General features: G+C 45.6%; 1 protein-coding gene across 2 annotated transcripts in view; it reads left to right on the top strand.

Annotated features, from left to right (window-relative positions):
- Positions 1 to 16063, top strand: part of MRPL38 (mitochondrial ribosomal protein L38) — a 220218-nt gene that overhangs the window by 106892 nt on the left and 97263 nt on the right. For both annotated transcript variants that reach the window (XM_069654736.1, XM_069654737.1), the window contains one exon: positions 7700 to 7908. In XM_069654736.1, the coding sequence (XP_069510837.1) occupies positions 7700 to 7908 (209 nt within the window). The remainder of the gene's footprint in view (positions 1 to 7699; positions 7909 to 16063) is intronic.

Here is a 16063-nt window from a genome sequence, read left to right on the forward strand (position 1 = left end):
TTTATTCGTGAGTCCGTCAGGACCCGGGGCTCTGGATGATTTCTGGATGATTTCAATTTCTGTATGGCTGCTTCAATGTCTTCTGCGTTCGAAAGATCAACCCACAATGTCGACGGGCTCTGCTTTCTCATTTGTGTGTCGATGGTTGGACCTTCAAATTCTGTAGTGAAGTATTGAATCTACCTTTCTTCGGGTGCTGCGTTAGACAAAGATACTGTGTGTAGTTTGTCTCTTTTATCAACCCCCAAAATTCGCTAGATTTTTTTGTTTGTAATTTCTGCATCATTGCTCCGGCGTCATTTTGATATTGTGTGGCTCTGTACTGTTTGCGCCAGTTGTAGCTTTTCGCTTCCAGGCACCAGTTCTTCCAATCGACCTCGGCGTTAGATTTCTTTGCTATTCTTAGCAGTCGACGGCCCACTTTTCTTTTTTCCACCAACGTCTTATCATACGTATGATTGGTGTCGAAACGTTTCTTCGGTTTTTTTTAGCCCTTCACCTGGAAGGATATTAGTAAAGGCAAGTAGTTCGGTCTTTCTTGTCGTTCCGGGCCTGATCGATTGCTCTCTTCTCCCATGTGTGTTTGATTTTCACAATATCTTGTTCGGTTATCCGTAGACGGGTCTGTTGTAGGTTTGTCTCAAACGTCCAATCATAAGTTCTCGATATCGAAGTTGTAGTAAGCCAGGTACAACGGAGTAGATTGTGGTCACTATGGATGGTTTTTTGGACCTTAAAACCTATCAGCCCGTGCGTAAGACCATCAGAAACGAAGATATAATCCAACGTTGCTTTGGACCCGTTGCGTTCCCATGTGGGACTGTTCGTTTGATTGGGGAACAGAGAAGCAACATTTCGAATACTTCTTTGGCTGATTACCTCATTCCTGGAACTTTGTTTGTCGACCAGAGCCTCAGTACATTTTGCATTCAAATCGCCGCAAATGATAAACTTGATTTTATCGAATTCCGCATACAGCTGGTCAATCGTTTCAGACATATTGTCGCAGAAGGTTTTTATAGACATTCGCTGTGGATTCCAATAACAGTTCACTATGGCCGCTGTCTTTTGAAAGCCGTTTTCCATCTTGGCCTTTCCCTGGATTTGCGAGGTCAAGATGACCAACATTTCGTAGGACTGTTTCCACTTTCTTGGTTCGCTCAGACCCGTTCCTGTTTTTATTGCGGTTATCAGACCCGACGACGGTCTACCTAGCAGGCCTTTGACTGCGGGAGAGATCATCACTGAGAACCCGTCGAGTACTGGTTGGTGTAGAAGCCCGGTTTCTTGTAGGCATAGGATGTCATAGAAACACAGATCGACGTCTCCAGGTATCGTGAGGTGCGAATGGCCTCTCGTATTCCATGAGCCCAGAATATAGGATTCCTTTATGGGTTGATCGCTGCTTTTTTCGCTGGGATTTTTGCTGGGATCGTTGAGGCAAGCTAACCCTGGTCGTTGCTATTTGCCATCATTTTTCATCCAATTTGACATTAGCCACTTCCATGGACCTTTAGGTTGTCTTTCATCTTCCGTTTTTTCCTGATGCCTTACATGATTATTTATCGTGTCCTCTGTGAGTTCTCGGTCTGACCTGCTGCGCGATCCGACTTGTCTCTGATCCTCTCTATTGTTTCTCGTTGGGTTCTCGGTCCAGTCGGACTGTTCCTTTGTGCGTCGATATTGTCTTGGGTTTGTGTGATCTCTTTCCATCGGGTCGGTGGGTCGTTTAGCACCCCTGTCTTGATAGTGTGAACGTCCGAATGTTTCCTGCCTTTCCTGGGTCTTATGCCCTCGGCTTTGATGGTATAAATCCTCCGTTTTGGATCTGTAATGGTACTGGAGTTTTGGCTTTTCCATCTCTTCCTCTTCATGGTCTTGTCTATTCGTCTTCCTTTTTTGTTCCGTCAAAGAAAAGCCCAATTGCTCGAATTCTTCATAGACTGAATCATCAATGTGTTTGATGGCGGCTGCTTTCAAATGCAGAAAAACTTTTGCCTTCTTTTCCCTATGATAGGGTTCCACAAGCACCAAGTCCTCGGTTCTAATCTTTTTCAGCGTTTGCATTCTCCTTGTTATTTGGAGTATTGTCTGTCTGTTTAGAATTAGGAAGTTTTTGTCTACTTCTTTGTTCCAGCTTGAAAACTTGTGTCTCTTCTTGTACTTTTTTTCTATTTTCCAATTCGACTTTTTCTACTCGGTACTTCCGCGGGCTTCTTTGGATATCTGCCCTTTCGCGAGCTGCTTGTGGTTTGGGGGGGCTTCTTCTTGTTCTAGATACGTATGTCTGGAGCTTCTCATTTTCCGCCGTCGCTTGGGCTACAACTTCCTGTGCGACTGACAGGCTTGATGCTTTATTTTCGCTCTGGATGAGACCGTCCGTGTCCATCTTGAACTTGACTGTGGGATTTTCAGCTCGATCTGTGCAGGGCATTTTTACCCCACCTTCTATAGCGGGTTCCCTTGACTCCTGTGACCCCTTTTCTGAGTAAATGGAGATGTTCATTAAGTCGGTACATACTAGGAATTCGTCTACTGTTCTTGGAGATCTCACAGGGTCGGTCTCCTCTGCTCGAGATCTAGGATCTTGTCGATTTTTGTTGGCTAGTGATTCACCCAGGCCCGGCCCCCTCACGTCTACTTTTACCGACTTTTTGGTGTCGTTCTTAAGGTTTAATTTCCTTTCCGTCAAGTCAATTGTCAGTGGCTGCGTCTTTTGTGCTTTTACTACTTTTTCTTGATTTTTGTTCCCCCAGCATAGTAATCTTTAACGATCTTGTATTTACCATTTTTCTTACTCCTTGAGGCCTAGCTTTCGCCGGGGTATTAGTTTTGCCTCTTTTTTTCCTTTTTGAACCGGATCCAGTTTTCAATTGTTCACCGTCCGTTTCCTTATTAGAATCCTCCGGCTCTCCCTCCGTTTGGTTATCGCTCTCCAGGTCCTCTTCTTCCGATTCCATATCTTTATCGGGGTCGGTGATTATCACACTGTCTCTGACTTCTCTAATAGGCTTGGCGGCTCTTGCCAGATTTTTGCCCATGCCTTGCATGGTTTTCTCGCTGTCGTGACCTGTATCATGCAGCATTGCTTGAATGGAGAACACATTTGGCACAAAGTCGCTCTTCTCTGTTATAGCTAGCAGGTTTATCGCCACTTCTCCTTCCGCGCAGGGGGGTTTTCTCTCCCCCTCAATAGTTGTTCGATGAGGGGGTATTTCGTTTATTTCGGATACGTCCGTAGTCTTTGCTCCCTCACCTGTCTCCTTTCCCCCACGTGGCCCCTTGTTGACCTGGTTGTGATTTCTGGCACCGCTCCACCTCATTTCTGTGTCGGTGTCTGGTTTAGTCGGGGAGAGAACTTCAAGCCGATCCCTTTTTCGTTCAGGTTCCGGGTTTTCGTCATTGCTGCAGCCCGCCTGACGATGGAGGTCTGGCTGGCGTCTTCCTCCAGCCGCACCCGGCCGTGCTCCGAGTTGAGGGTCCAGATCCGGTCTGGGGCCCTGTGGAATGGGTTCGGGAACGGGCGCCGGCAAAGGTGTGTGCGCGGGCGAGATCGAGGTCGTGCGCGGCTCCGCCAGACCTCCCAACCCCCGGTCCTCCATGGCCATGGAGACCCGCTGCTCGACCGATCGTACCTCCCTGGCTGTCCTGAGCCGAGGCATAGGCTGGGAGGCCGTCAACGCGGAGGAATTTTCATCTTGTGTTAGGCAGAAACCTGTGCAGTTCCCTTGGGGACCACTGCAAAAGATTTAAGACTACAGGTATAGCAGTAAACCCACTTGGTAGCAGTCCGCACCACCCAGATTTACCTGGTAGCTGTGGCTGAGCAGTCAGACTTCCCTCAAGAAGAGTTAGGCAGTATGCAAAGTATACACAATATGTACCCAGGCACAATAGCACAAGCAAACACTGACCAGAGCTTGGTTTCAAAAGTATTTAGTTATTTATTTATCAAACACACCTAAGTTGAAATCACTCTAGCAAGATATAGTAAAAACACTTCAAACACAGTTATAATGAAAGCAGTTTCAACCCTTACTCCTATCTAGACAACTCTAGGTTAACACCACATAATTAAAACAGAGGTGAGCGCTTAACGTTAGATGACACTCTAGTAGGTTCAAGAAAGGGATAAAAAGAAACAGAAATGGGTTAAACACACCACTCCAAGGTCCAGAACACTTGCAATAGGCTCAAAGAAGCACAAAGTCACAGGTGAGCAAAAGTCACTAGGCAGGGCCCACTCTTAGAGTAGCCGGAGCGAAAATGTGCCCAAGATCACACTGTTATTAGGGATTCAAAGTCTTGCAAAGAGTTAGAAAGAGTTTAGAGTGGCTTAGAAAGTTTAGCCAGGGTGTTCCAGGCACTCCCAGGTTCGAAAGCCGGGGGCTAAATCTACCCCGTACAGTCGGTGGCAAGGGAAGCCAGGCGGAACACGGTACCTTAAGCGGAAAGGATCCTCCAGCGGTGGCAGTTGTTCCAGGCAGTGGCGGCAAGGCTCGACGTCGGTCAGGGGAGAAGAAGTTCTCGCTGAAGAGCAGAAGAAGAGGGTCGTTGCACTGCCCGGGAAGAAACCAGCCGCGGAGTCCTCCGGTTAGAGGGTTGTACCGACTTTCGTGGTTGGGGTAAAAGTGGTGGGGTTCCGGTTGCCGGGGTGCTTGGCACTGGCAAGGCGGCCACGAGATACCTCGAGAAGCGGAAAGAAGGTGAAAACTGGTTGTCCCCACCAGTCAAGGGAAGGAGCCACTCCGTTAAGAGTTCTCCTCGGTCGTCGGGAAAAGTGGTGAGACGGTTCAGCAGGGCTCCACCGGGTGGTGTCGTCGAAGCAGGTCGGCTCAGCTCTTCCCTCGTCGGATTCTTGGTCCTGTGGCGACTTCTCCAGTTCCAGTCCCCAAAGCCCTGCTTTTATGCAGCAAACCCCCATTCACCCAGCCTAGCTGTCACTCAAACATGCTAAGTGGTGAGCCGGCCGGCTCACCACTTGGGCCAATCAGGACGGAGTGCGACTTGAGTTACCAAGGTAACTCAGTCCAGGGTGCCTAAATCCCCCTCCACCCCTCCTAAGTACCCCAGACAGAGTGGCACCACTTTGGAGGGCTTCTGTGGAGAAGCCCGCCAAAAGTGGAACAAAGGGCTCCACTTTGGGTCAGAGTTACAGAGGCGAACGCCCACGCCATTTTTGAATCAAGTTTTGGCAAAAAGTCCCAACCGGAGTTATAATAATAAATATATAAACCGGCGGTATGTTTAAGGCTACCGTAAATAAATAATTAAATGTGTTAGCCTAAAACAATGGGAAATCCCATAGGGAAATATTCGCGGTTGAATATAAAAAGTAGTTTCCACTGCCACCAGCCAAAACTCGATCAGGGGGGACGGAGACGTGCCCCCTCGACTAACAGACCCTGGGGCAATCGAATTGCCCCAGCCAGTACGTCCACAATATGATGGTTTGTACTGGTTCTGTTCAGGATTCAAGACTAGCAAAGTCTTTGGTGACTTTACATGCCCTGGGAGACAGTAGTCAGTCCCAGGGTATGGAGTCTATGTTGGGGAGTCCCTAGGACACCCCTGGGTCACGGCACAGAGGGTGCTGTGTAACCCACATCACAAAAATACATGAGGCCCTATGGAGTAAAAGACCCCATAGCCCATTCAACACAAGGTTTAACCAAGAAAACACACTTCAACATGTCCAAGAGTGAGGGTAAAAGAGTCTCACTCTTGGCAGGAGAAAAAAAGAAACCCCAGAAATCCAGCAAAGCTGCTGGGGGACTCACTAGGTAGGGAAATTCAGCCTAAACAGAGAATTCTCCCTAACATCTTGGTCTCGTGGTTCAGGTAGGCTAAAATTCCCTGCTTCGGTATTCTTCGCAGGGCCTTGTAGCAGAACTTGTACATACGTCAAATCCGTGTTTATGGAGGTTTCAGGAGGTAACTGAGTAGTTGCTAATAGTTCTAGGATAGAGGGGGTCGCCGTTGGTCTTGGTGCCGAGTCAGACTTACTCCTCCTCCTCTTTCCCGGGCTCATTCCCCCCCCCCCCGACTTAGATGCTTAGATGTTTTTGTTGACTGGAAGTCTTTCGGGAATGTTTTCGAGCTTTTCAAAACTTTCAGAGGATGTACCTCTGGCTCCATTAGGCTTCAACTTCGCGTCTGCAGCAGACTGCTGCAGACAAGCTCACAGCACCGCTCACCGCTCCGCAGTGTCACACGGTAAAAATAGGTACTTCCTGCACCTTCCACACAACGATATGGACTGCTGCTGCAGACTGGCTCACACCTCAGGCTCACAGCTCCGCGCACCGCTCCGCGGTGTCACACAGTAAAAATAGGTACTTCCTGCACCTTCCGCACAACGATATGGACTGCTGCTGCAGACTGGCTCACACCTCAGGCTAACAGCTCCACATTGAATGTTGTACTAGCTATGTTGTACTAGTCATTTGCTGTGTTTTGTGTTTCTAAAGAATTGTTGACAATCCTTGGTATAGCCTGATTATAGTGCAGCGCTCTGCCCCTGAACTGGCTTGGTTCATGGTAAAGAAGAATCCTAAATAAAGAAATATGTTGGATTTGCAGTTCCAAGCTAACCTATTTTTATAGGTGAAATTGTGTTCAAAACATCCAACATTGCACTATCCACGCTCACCGTCCTGTTTTTAACATTAACTATCCTGTTTGAACATACCGCCATTTTACAAATCTCATGCTATCTGTACTGGCCGCCAAACAAAGTTAATTAACATGGTGAATAGTGGTGCAAAAAATGGTGTCCACAGTGATCTTTAGCTTGAGAAAACCCAACCACAGCAAATGCACCTTTTCTAATACTCTACATCACTCCCTTCAGGGGCAGGATTTGATTACACATGTTTTGTACCATGTGCAAGGCCCGTGACCGCACCAGAAACCAGCACCCTATCATGTTTTAAAGAACATGTTCCACTCGGCTGCAATGCAGACCGTCCAGTAGCATACTTTCAGAAGGCAGATTACTTTGGGACAGGTCTCTGAGCCATGTGGTGGCAAGCTCTAGAAAACTCACCTGTCCCCCAGAGTGCAATGGAGCTAGCTTTGCATCAGAAAACAAATACTATTAAGCCTTGAACTGAAAATTAGAATCTCAAAATGCATCGATGACGGATTTTGAGGCTTGGGCCCTGGCTACAAAGACCTGTGTTCCACTGGGTGCAGTCTTCATCCCCACCATACCAAATATCCTAATTTCTAATTTGAATATGTTGAGTCTTGCACCTTAAACTCGCAAAACTACCACAGAATACTGTGCATTTCTTATAGACCTATCCATTAAACCGCTTTCTAACAAGGTACTTTAAATGTGGCGTGATGCAAGAATATTTTATTTAAGTAGTGTTTGGTAATCTTCCCATGTGTTGAGGATGAATTACTATATGAATAGGGGACTTTAGGCTTAGGGGTATAGGAATGAGTGAGCACTGTCATGCTTGTGCTCCCTTTTTCCTAAGTTGTATGCTTCTGCTTGAGGTAACATCCAACATCCAGATATTCAGCATTCTGTATGCATGGCTTGAGGGGCTTAATGACTGTATACCATAGCTACCACGATTACTAACTTAATGTCCTCAGTGAAACACATTTCATAGTAAGCAGTCTAGTATCTTTGTTAATAGTAAGGTGTTTCAGTAGGTGAAGATGTTAATGTTTTTCCTTTCAGTGCAGATTCCGCTGCATGATGTGAGAGCAGAGTGGGAGAGAACCAGTGGGCCACTCCACCTACAGCGTGTTGCAGAGCATTATGGGATATACCGTGACTTGTTTGATTCAGCCACCTTTGTTCCACGAGTGCCTCTGCGAATCGAGTACAGCCAAAACCAAGAGTGGGCCATGCCAGTGTATCATGGGAACGTTGTGACGCCGTCTGAGGTAACCAATCCTGTGTAGGAAGAGCATCACACACACAAACACATACACGTTATGCCTATTAGATATCGTACTTCAAGGATTTAAGCTGCAGGTAGGAGAACTATAGATGCTGATGTTCTGTGAGCAATGTAAGCTTTTCAACCACAATCTCCCTCCAAACGGAGTGGGAAGGCCAGGCACTGTAACCATTAAGTTAGCATGACACTAAAAGACTTTCGTTGAGTGACCATAGCCTGTGGATCCCATCCACTGAGATTCATGACACAGGCTGGACTCTCACTGGAGAATAGTGGTGGTGCATTTAGCAGCTGGGATCTTTGAGAGACGGTCTCCAACTTTGTAGAGTATATCAGATGAGATGGTTATTGTAATTAGAATGGTACAATCTTAACTCCTTGTGTTAGTCCCAAAGTTTGAAGAACCTTGGAACAGTGGACAGCCTTAGAGTAGAAAAACAGTGCCATGGTCAGTCTCGTGTATTATTGTTTGTTTCTGAGACATTGAGTGTGGCATTGCAGTTGGAAAAAATAGCTGATTTATTTACGTGATCGAACAGGTCGTAGTTCAGGTACTATAAGCAGTTAAATATCCCTGTTAGGTAGGTTTTTCTAAAGCCCAACTGGTGTGGGACTTCATAAGACTTCTCTTGGTATTAGGGACCCAACTCTTAATATAGGCCTGTACTACACAAGTCAGAGTGGCTGAGTAGCCAGGTTTATCTTAGGTGTTATGAGAGCTGTAGGGTAGTACTAATTACGTGAAGAAAAATGGAACCTTGAAGCATGCTGGAAAATCAATCCTACGGAAACAAATAAAGCAAGCATTTCACTAGCCACCCTAAACTACAAAGAAGCTATCTTTCAGGCTAAAAGAGATAAGTACAACAAGCGTATTGAACTAGCCAATTCAAATACTAAAGAAACTGGAATCCCCGTCACTCCACCTGATACCTGCACCAAAGATAGTACATGGTGTGCCAATATTCAAAAGGCACTCCTTGGTAAAATAGTCACTCTCCAAACTAAAATCAATGCTAAAAAAAGTTGTCTGCAGACTGACTCGCAACCCAAAACCCAGCAGGTCAGAAACAACACTAACCTCGACTCCCTGAAACCCTTCAGCTTCTCGCCTCTCTCCATTACTGAAGTTGAACATATTATCAATACTCTCAAACCCTCCAATTGTCAGGGTGATCTATGTCCGGCTCCTACTATTAAGGAGGCATTACATTACCTAGCCCCTTTCCTTACCACACTCCTAAATTCCTCATTTACACTCCTAAATTCCTCATTTAGCTCCGCAATTGTCCCCGACAACCTGAAGGATGCCTGGGTCATCCCACTCCTCAAAAAAACCACTTTGGATGCTAACATACCTACTAACTACATGCCCATCACCACGGTCCCTTTTTTGCTAAAAATTCTTGATCGTGCTGCCTACCTGCAGATCCAAGACTATCTGGAAACTAACAACCTCCTGGGACTGAGGGAATCAGTATTCCGCCCCCGGCACAGTACTGAAACCGCCCTTATAGATCTAAAAGATAATGGTAAACTGGCCCTCCTACTCCTTTTAGACTTATCTGCGGCTTTCGATTTAGTAAATCATCAAATCCTTTGCCGTCATCTTAAACTAGCTGCCCATTTTTCAGATAAAGCAACGGCCTGGATCACATCATTCTTGGACAACAGATCCATGAGGGTCTTCTCTCCTACTGCGACCGCTGAACCGTCGCCAGTCACCTGTGGTGTACCACAAGGATCGTGTGTTTCCCCTACACTTTACAATGTGTTTACAAAGCCACTCTTCGACATCCTGGATCATCTGGGTGTCATCTATACTAATTATTCGGATGACACCCAGATACTCATCCCTATTACAGGCAATCACAAAACTGATACTCTTGCCGTCAACTCCATCTACCAAGTCATCCAGGCCTGGATGGCGCAACACGAACTATGCTTGAATGACGAAAAAAATGAGCTCCTCATCCTAGGCTCCCACCAAAGACTCTCCAAACTTGACCCATCGTTTAAATCTTTCATAATTGACGGAAACCCTATCAAGGTCACCAAGGATACAAAAACGCATGGCATCTATATCGATTCCACCCTCTCTCTGACTAGACAAACCAACACAGTATCATCTGCTGCAGCTTGTACATGCAAGCTCATTACAGCTTGTTGTCCTTTCCTATCACAAACCAACTGCACCACCTTAGCATGGACCTTGGTTATGTCCAAAAGTGATTATTGTAATGCCCTCTATCTCGGCACCAACCAATGCAACATCAACAAGCTACAAGTCATCCAAAATAACAGAGCAGCACGCAACATCCCTAGGAACCACCACATTTCAGACACTAGATGAAGCATCCGCTGGCTATCAGTATCTCAAAGAGTCTCTTTTAAAGCTCTAGCTCTAACTCATAAATGACTCGCAAACCAAGCACCGAGTTAACTGGCCAGCAGATTTACCATCCACACTACCAATAGACCAACCAGAAGTGCCCAAACCAGTTGCATTTCCATACCACGCTTCAACCTGCAGAGATCAGGCGGGTGTAGCTTCACAGTCCTGGCGGCTAAACTGTGGAACTCGCTACCTACCTTTCTCAGAGCGGGACCCTCGTTCGCGGCTTTCAAGAGTAAAGCTAAAGCCTGGCTCACCACCCAAGATCAGTCCTGACTCTGATTGCCTCTCCTCCCTATGCCCTAACTCTGGTGTAAATATGTAAGTAAATGCCTCTGATCTATATTTTGTATATATGCCTAAAATAAATGTCCTTGTTTTACTGTACTGCTTTCCTTTTTCTGTGTAGCATGTCTGTAACCTAAGTGACGCGCCCGGATGCCCTTGGGCCTTATGCGCTTTATAAATAAATAAAATACAAATACTTCTCATATCCAGCGCACAGCATCCCTAATTTGTACGTTTTTATGTGCATGTCTTTTAGATGTGCTTTTACTCTGGTATTGGGTTTTTTTCAATTGGTTTGTTAGCTTGATGTTTATGATCTATGATTCCATCTTTGACTATTTGCATTGTTCAGTATGCGTTATTGACATACTCTTGCTGTCAGCACATTTGAATTGTCCTTGAGTTCCTGCGGGCTTCCATGATCGAGTGATCCCCTTAACTCTCTCAGGGATACCCCTCAGTTACTCTGGTTTGTTTCCATTTGGTAATCTATCAAGAATGATTCACTTTCTGTTTATACCCTTCTAAAGTTTACAATTGGCATTAGCACTTAACCACAGTAAGCACTTTATTTCTTAAATTGTATGACATAACCGGATGCATTGCACAAGTTTTGTAGACTATTTAATTCTGTTTTTTAAATATATTAAAATAAATTTAGAAAAAATTCAATAAATAAGTCATTTATTACTATGTATTGATAGTGTATGGTGATCTGCTTTATGACCAGCAGTGCGGTGTTCATTTATAATATGGTGAGACTAGGCTCTTAAAGTGAATTCACATTTATTTTCCGTTGATTTGACTTCTGTGTATTATGATTTTGCTTCCTCTCACGAAGTAGAGGATACCCATCTATTATTTTTTGTTCCTTTTTCTGTGTAACATGTCTGTAACCTAAGTGACGCGCCCGGATGCCCTTGGGCCTTGTGCGCTTTATAAATAAATAAAATACAAATACTTCTCATATCCAGCGCACAGAGCGATGTCAGTTAAGGTCAGTAAAGCACTTCTAAGTATCACCTTTGCAAAATTGAGTATGGAGTGAAATAAAGGTTATACAGCACACAGTCTAGCAACTGTTAATAACAAGTACACACTCCCAGAGGGATATAGGCTGTTTGGTTCCTACCAATAAGTGTTCACAATTAAAACCTATGGAGGACCCAGCATTGCCAAAGCCAGAAGGATCAGAAGATGGACCTTTTGGGAACCTGTACTGCCAAAGTCAAATGGACAATTCCAGTTCTGATGAAGATCTTCAAAGGAAAAGTTACTTAAGCAGTCAGTAGTTATTGAAGAAAACACGGCGGCTCAAGGGGAGCCTTACGGACCACACACAGGCTGCAAAGTCTGCAAAGAGGAGTTGAAGAAAACCGCACTTCCCAAACTAGGAAGCACAAGGTAATTACACCTCAAGCCGCACAGTACCTTAAAGATGAAGACGAAATTGTAGCTTGCTTCTTTCCAGGTACAACGTTGCAGACCCTGATTCCTGCTCCTGGGTGGTGCTGGTGTTGAAAGGGAGGACCTTTGGCGAGCTTCTGCGGCAGCATTCGGGTGAAGGGGTCGACCGCAATGGATTCAGCTCACTTCAGCAGATGTTGGTGGTTTTGGCACCTTTTTCTCAGCGCCAAGATGATGAAACGAATATCGCTGGTTGGATTCTCTTCGATCACTCTGTCCTGAACTCTGGTGATGGGACTTTTTTGGTGAATAATTACTTCCTCTGGAGGTCCACACAGATGCTTGCAAAGTTTCAGCCGGATTCGACCTTCGGAAGACCATGCACTCGATCATGGTCCAGGTACCCCGGTTATTGGTGTTCTGCGGCCCAGGAAAACCGCAGGACGTCAGGGGATGGCCCAAAATGAAGACTGTCTTGAGGCTAGTTGGTCCCACCAGCCTAAGGGAGGAAGTTGTCCTTGGCTGGTCTTCCCTGTCGATTTGAAAACCTAGTTAGCACAGCTGCAGGGTTTCAACTGTGCTTCTGGAAGGTGCTACTGGTGTCTGCTCTTCTTGTTCCAGTGGTCGACTATGCCTGTAGTCCGAAAATCCTTGCCTTATATCCTGGAACCCATCCATTCACTCACATGGATCCGTCACTCGCCTGGGGGTAGTTTTCAGTCACATCTACAGACAAAGGATAGCGCTCACTTCCTGCCTTCCCAGATACACTGGAGCTTGGGCAGGCTTCAGGGCAGAAGGCCGCCAAAGGCAAAACTCAGAAGACTCAACTCTACTCTAAAGGATAGAAGAAAAGCCAGAAGGAATTGAAAAATGAGTAATGAAAAAAAAAGACGACCAGGGCTATTTTGGGAAAAGGTCACGCATGGGTGCTTGTAATGCAGCTGAGAAATCAGCCTGCCGTAACCTGCACAAAAGGTAGTAAAAAGAAACCACTGCCACCAGCCATTTAAGTAAGTCAGTTGTAGCAAAAGGTTACATGAGAAGTGGGAGGAGTTACAATGTAACCCACAGCACTCCACATAGGGTGGCGTGTGCTGGACCCACAAAAAGAAAAGGTGTGCAAGATAAGTGGCGACTAGTGAATTCTTTAATTGGAGGGGTGCAAATGTGTCCCAGAAATGCCAGAACGACCAAACGTAGCGAGGGAGCCCGCACCACTTAACGGGGGTCCCCCACCCCCTCTGAGACATTTTATTGAATAATGGATGAAAATGGTGCATTATAAGAGTACACTTTTTAGAAAAAGTGGGTAAAAAGCTATCCTCCCGAGACGAGCTATCCTCGTCTCGTATCATATAGTTATAAATACTTACCATAACAGTTTGCAATCGAGTTTTGTAGGGTAACTCATGAAAGAGAATGCAATAGATGCAAGTCACCAACAGTGCACAGGAGCATTTCTCCAACACATTTTAATGATGCCTTTTCCCACAATATGTGCTAGTATAAAACATTTTCACACCGGCTGTGCCCATACATTTCCATGCTGACTGCACCATTATACCCTGTTATTCCCATATAAGAACATACTCCTGTTTGGTTTGTGCATAATGCCAGTAATAATACTATAAGAAAACCTGTCCATGTTTGTTCTGCCAAGAAATGGCAGTATCCCCACGTATGAACATAATCCAGTTGGCTTTACCATTAAACAAGCATGCTTAAGTATGAAAACTTGTCCAAACTGGCTATACTAAAATGCCAGTCGAGCTACATAGTGACACTTATCATGCTTGCTTTATGAAAGATGCCAAATACAAAATGTCATACCACAATAAGAACTGACTAGAAAGCTGCATTGAAATGCCAGTCTAGCTACATAATAACACTTATGCTTGTTTTACCAAAAATGGCCAATACAAAATGTCATACCACAATAAGAAATGGCTAGACTGGCTGCATAAAAAATGCCAGTCTTGCTTCGTAATAGCACTTATCATGCTTGCTTTATCAAAGATGCCTAACACAAAATGTAATGCCACAAAGAGAATAATACCACTGATCATGCTTGCATTATTATACCTGCCCAATATAACATTTCATAGCACAATAAGACGTGGCTAGACTGGCTGCATTAAAATGCATGTCTAGCTACATAGTAACACTTATGATTGCTTTATCAACCATACGCAGTAAAACCTTCCATGCCTGCTCCATGGTGTGCCAGCGCCTTGCAGTCAGACATTAATGATGATTGCGATTATGTGGGATTGGGAGGCGCTGGGGGGCACAGATGCATGTCAGGAGCTGCGGTCCCAGGGTACAGTCATGGCATTTTGTATTGGGCATATATGCTGAGGAAAACTGCTATGCCCGCCTCCTGAGACCCAGAACGCCTCAAAGGCACACATTAATTGTGTGCATGCAAGGTGCTGGGGGCCCAGTCATGGTATTTATTTTTTTACTGGGCATCTATCAGATGCCCATTAATAAATCGCATTCCTTCCCTCATTGCCCTCCAGCACTTCACCTGCACAGATAATCAATTGTGTGTACATGCAAGGTGCTGGGAATCCCAGCGGACTGGCCTGGCATACTTTACTGGGCATACCAGTAACAAAATGCCATGCCTGCCCTCTGGGTCCTGAGCCCCTCACACACACACACACAATCAACGTGGCACTGGAGGGACAGGGGGCGGGGTTGGTATTTTTTACTGGACATCTGTCATAGATTCCAGTAAAAAGTAAAAAAAAATACCATCCCTGCTCCCTGGGCCCCACAGTACCTCAGACAGAAAGCTGATTTTTGCAGGTGAGGAGGGGGTTTGTGCAACAAAGGCATTGTTAAAAGGCCTTTGTTGCACAAACCTCCTACCCACACTTGCTAAAATCCTCACGGACAGCACAAGCACACACACACACACTTAATTAAACAACATACAAACACTCGCTGTCTCAGCCACGAGCACCCATCATGCACTCACGCATAACACAAGCATGCACACATCCATACACATTTAAATGAAAAAACAGAACATATACAAACTTACCTTCTGCTGCAGGTCTTTTCTCACCAGCACTCAGCACCTGCTAGCATGAACAGGAATCGGTAAGCTTCCTGGTTTCTGCTCATGCGTAGAGGGGCCTGAGCGTGCGTGACAAGGCACCCTACTCCAACCTGCTTTGTCTGTCTATATGTGCGAGGAGGTCGTAGGAGCGCCCTCCTGCACATACAGACATGCAGTTCCCCACCCAGAATTTCAAATGAGCCATGCAAGGCTGGGGAAGCAAACGCCCCCAGCCTTGCATGGCTCCTTGAGCTTGCATGGCTAGGGCAATGTAACTGTTAAAGGGAAACAGTGTTTCCCTTTGACCGTTAAGAGCACTCCCTCAGCTGAAAAAAACAGCAGAGGTAGTGCTGGGCTGGCTCCTCCATAATGGGTGAGAGGGGGCCAAGACTCAGTGGGTTGACGCCCCCTCGCCCATTATCGACAAGCCGCCCCTGTTCTTGGGGAACTGTAGTTCTCACATGAAAAGGTATTTAAACATAAAGAGAAGTCCATGGGACTCCTCAGTGACGCCGCACAGAGGGTGCTTGATGTCCTCAAGCAAAAAGCAGATACCTGTATTCACATATGGAGGTTGCCGAACTCCATAAAACAGTAGGGAATACAAATCCCAGTCAGAGGAAAAGAATGAGTGAGTGGCAAAAGTTCCACTCACTAAGGAGTTTAAAATACAAAAAAAAGTCCTGCAACAATGCTGGGGGACTCTCGGGTTAAAGGGAATTATAACAGACTGAAAATTCTCCCGAATGCTCCCATCCCCAATGATTCCTGGATGAGTAAGGTCGGTGAGCGTGCTTCAGCTAAGATTCTGCTAGGTCTCAGAGAGCTTCTTTAATCCCCTTTTGTGGGGCTTTTTATGTAGGACCCAATCATCTAGGCCTTCAGCGATCTATGCATTCAGAAGGTTTTTCAGCTTTTTCTGCATGATAGTTTGTCGTTTCTCACAGTTCCTAAGGAGGCTATTTGCCTGTAAAT

This window comes from Ambystoma mexicanum, chromosome 3q (genome assembly GCF_040938575.1).
Source record: "Ambystoma mexicanum isolate Mex_15411 chromosome 3q, UKY_AmexF1_1, whole genome shotgun sequence".
Lineage (NCBI taxonomy): Eukaryota > Metazoa > Chordata > Amphibia > Caudata > Ambystomatidae > Ambystoma > Ambystoma mexicanum.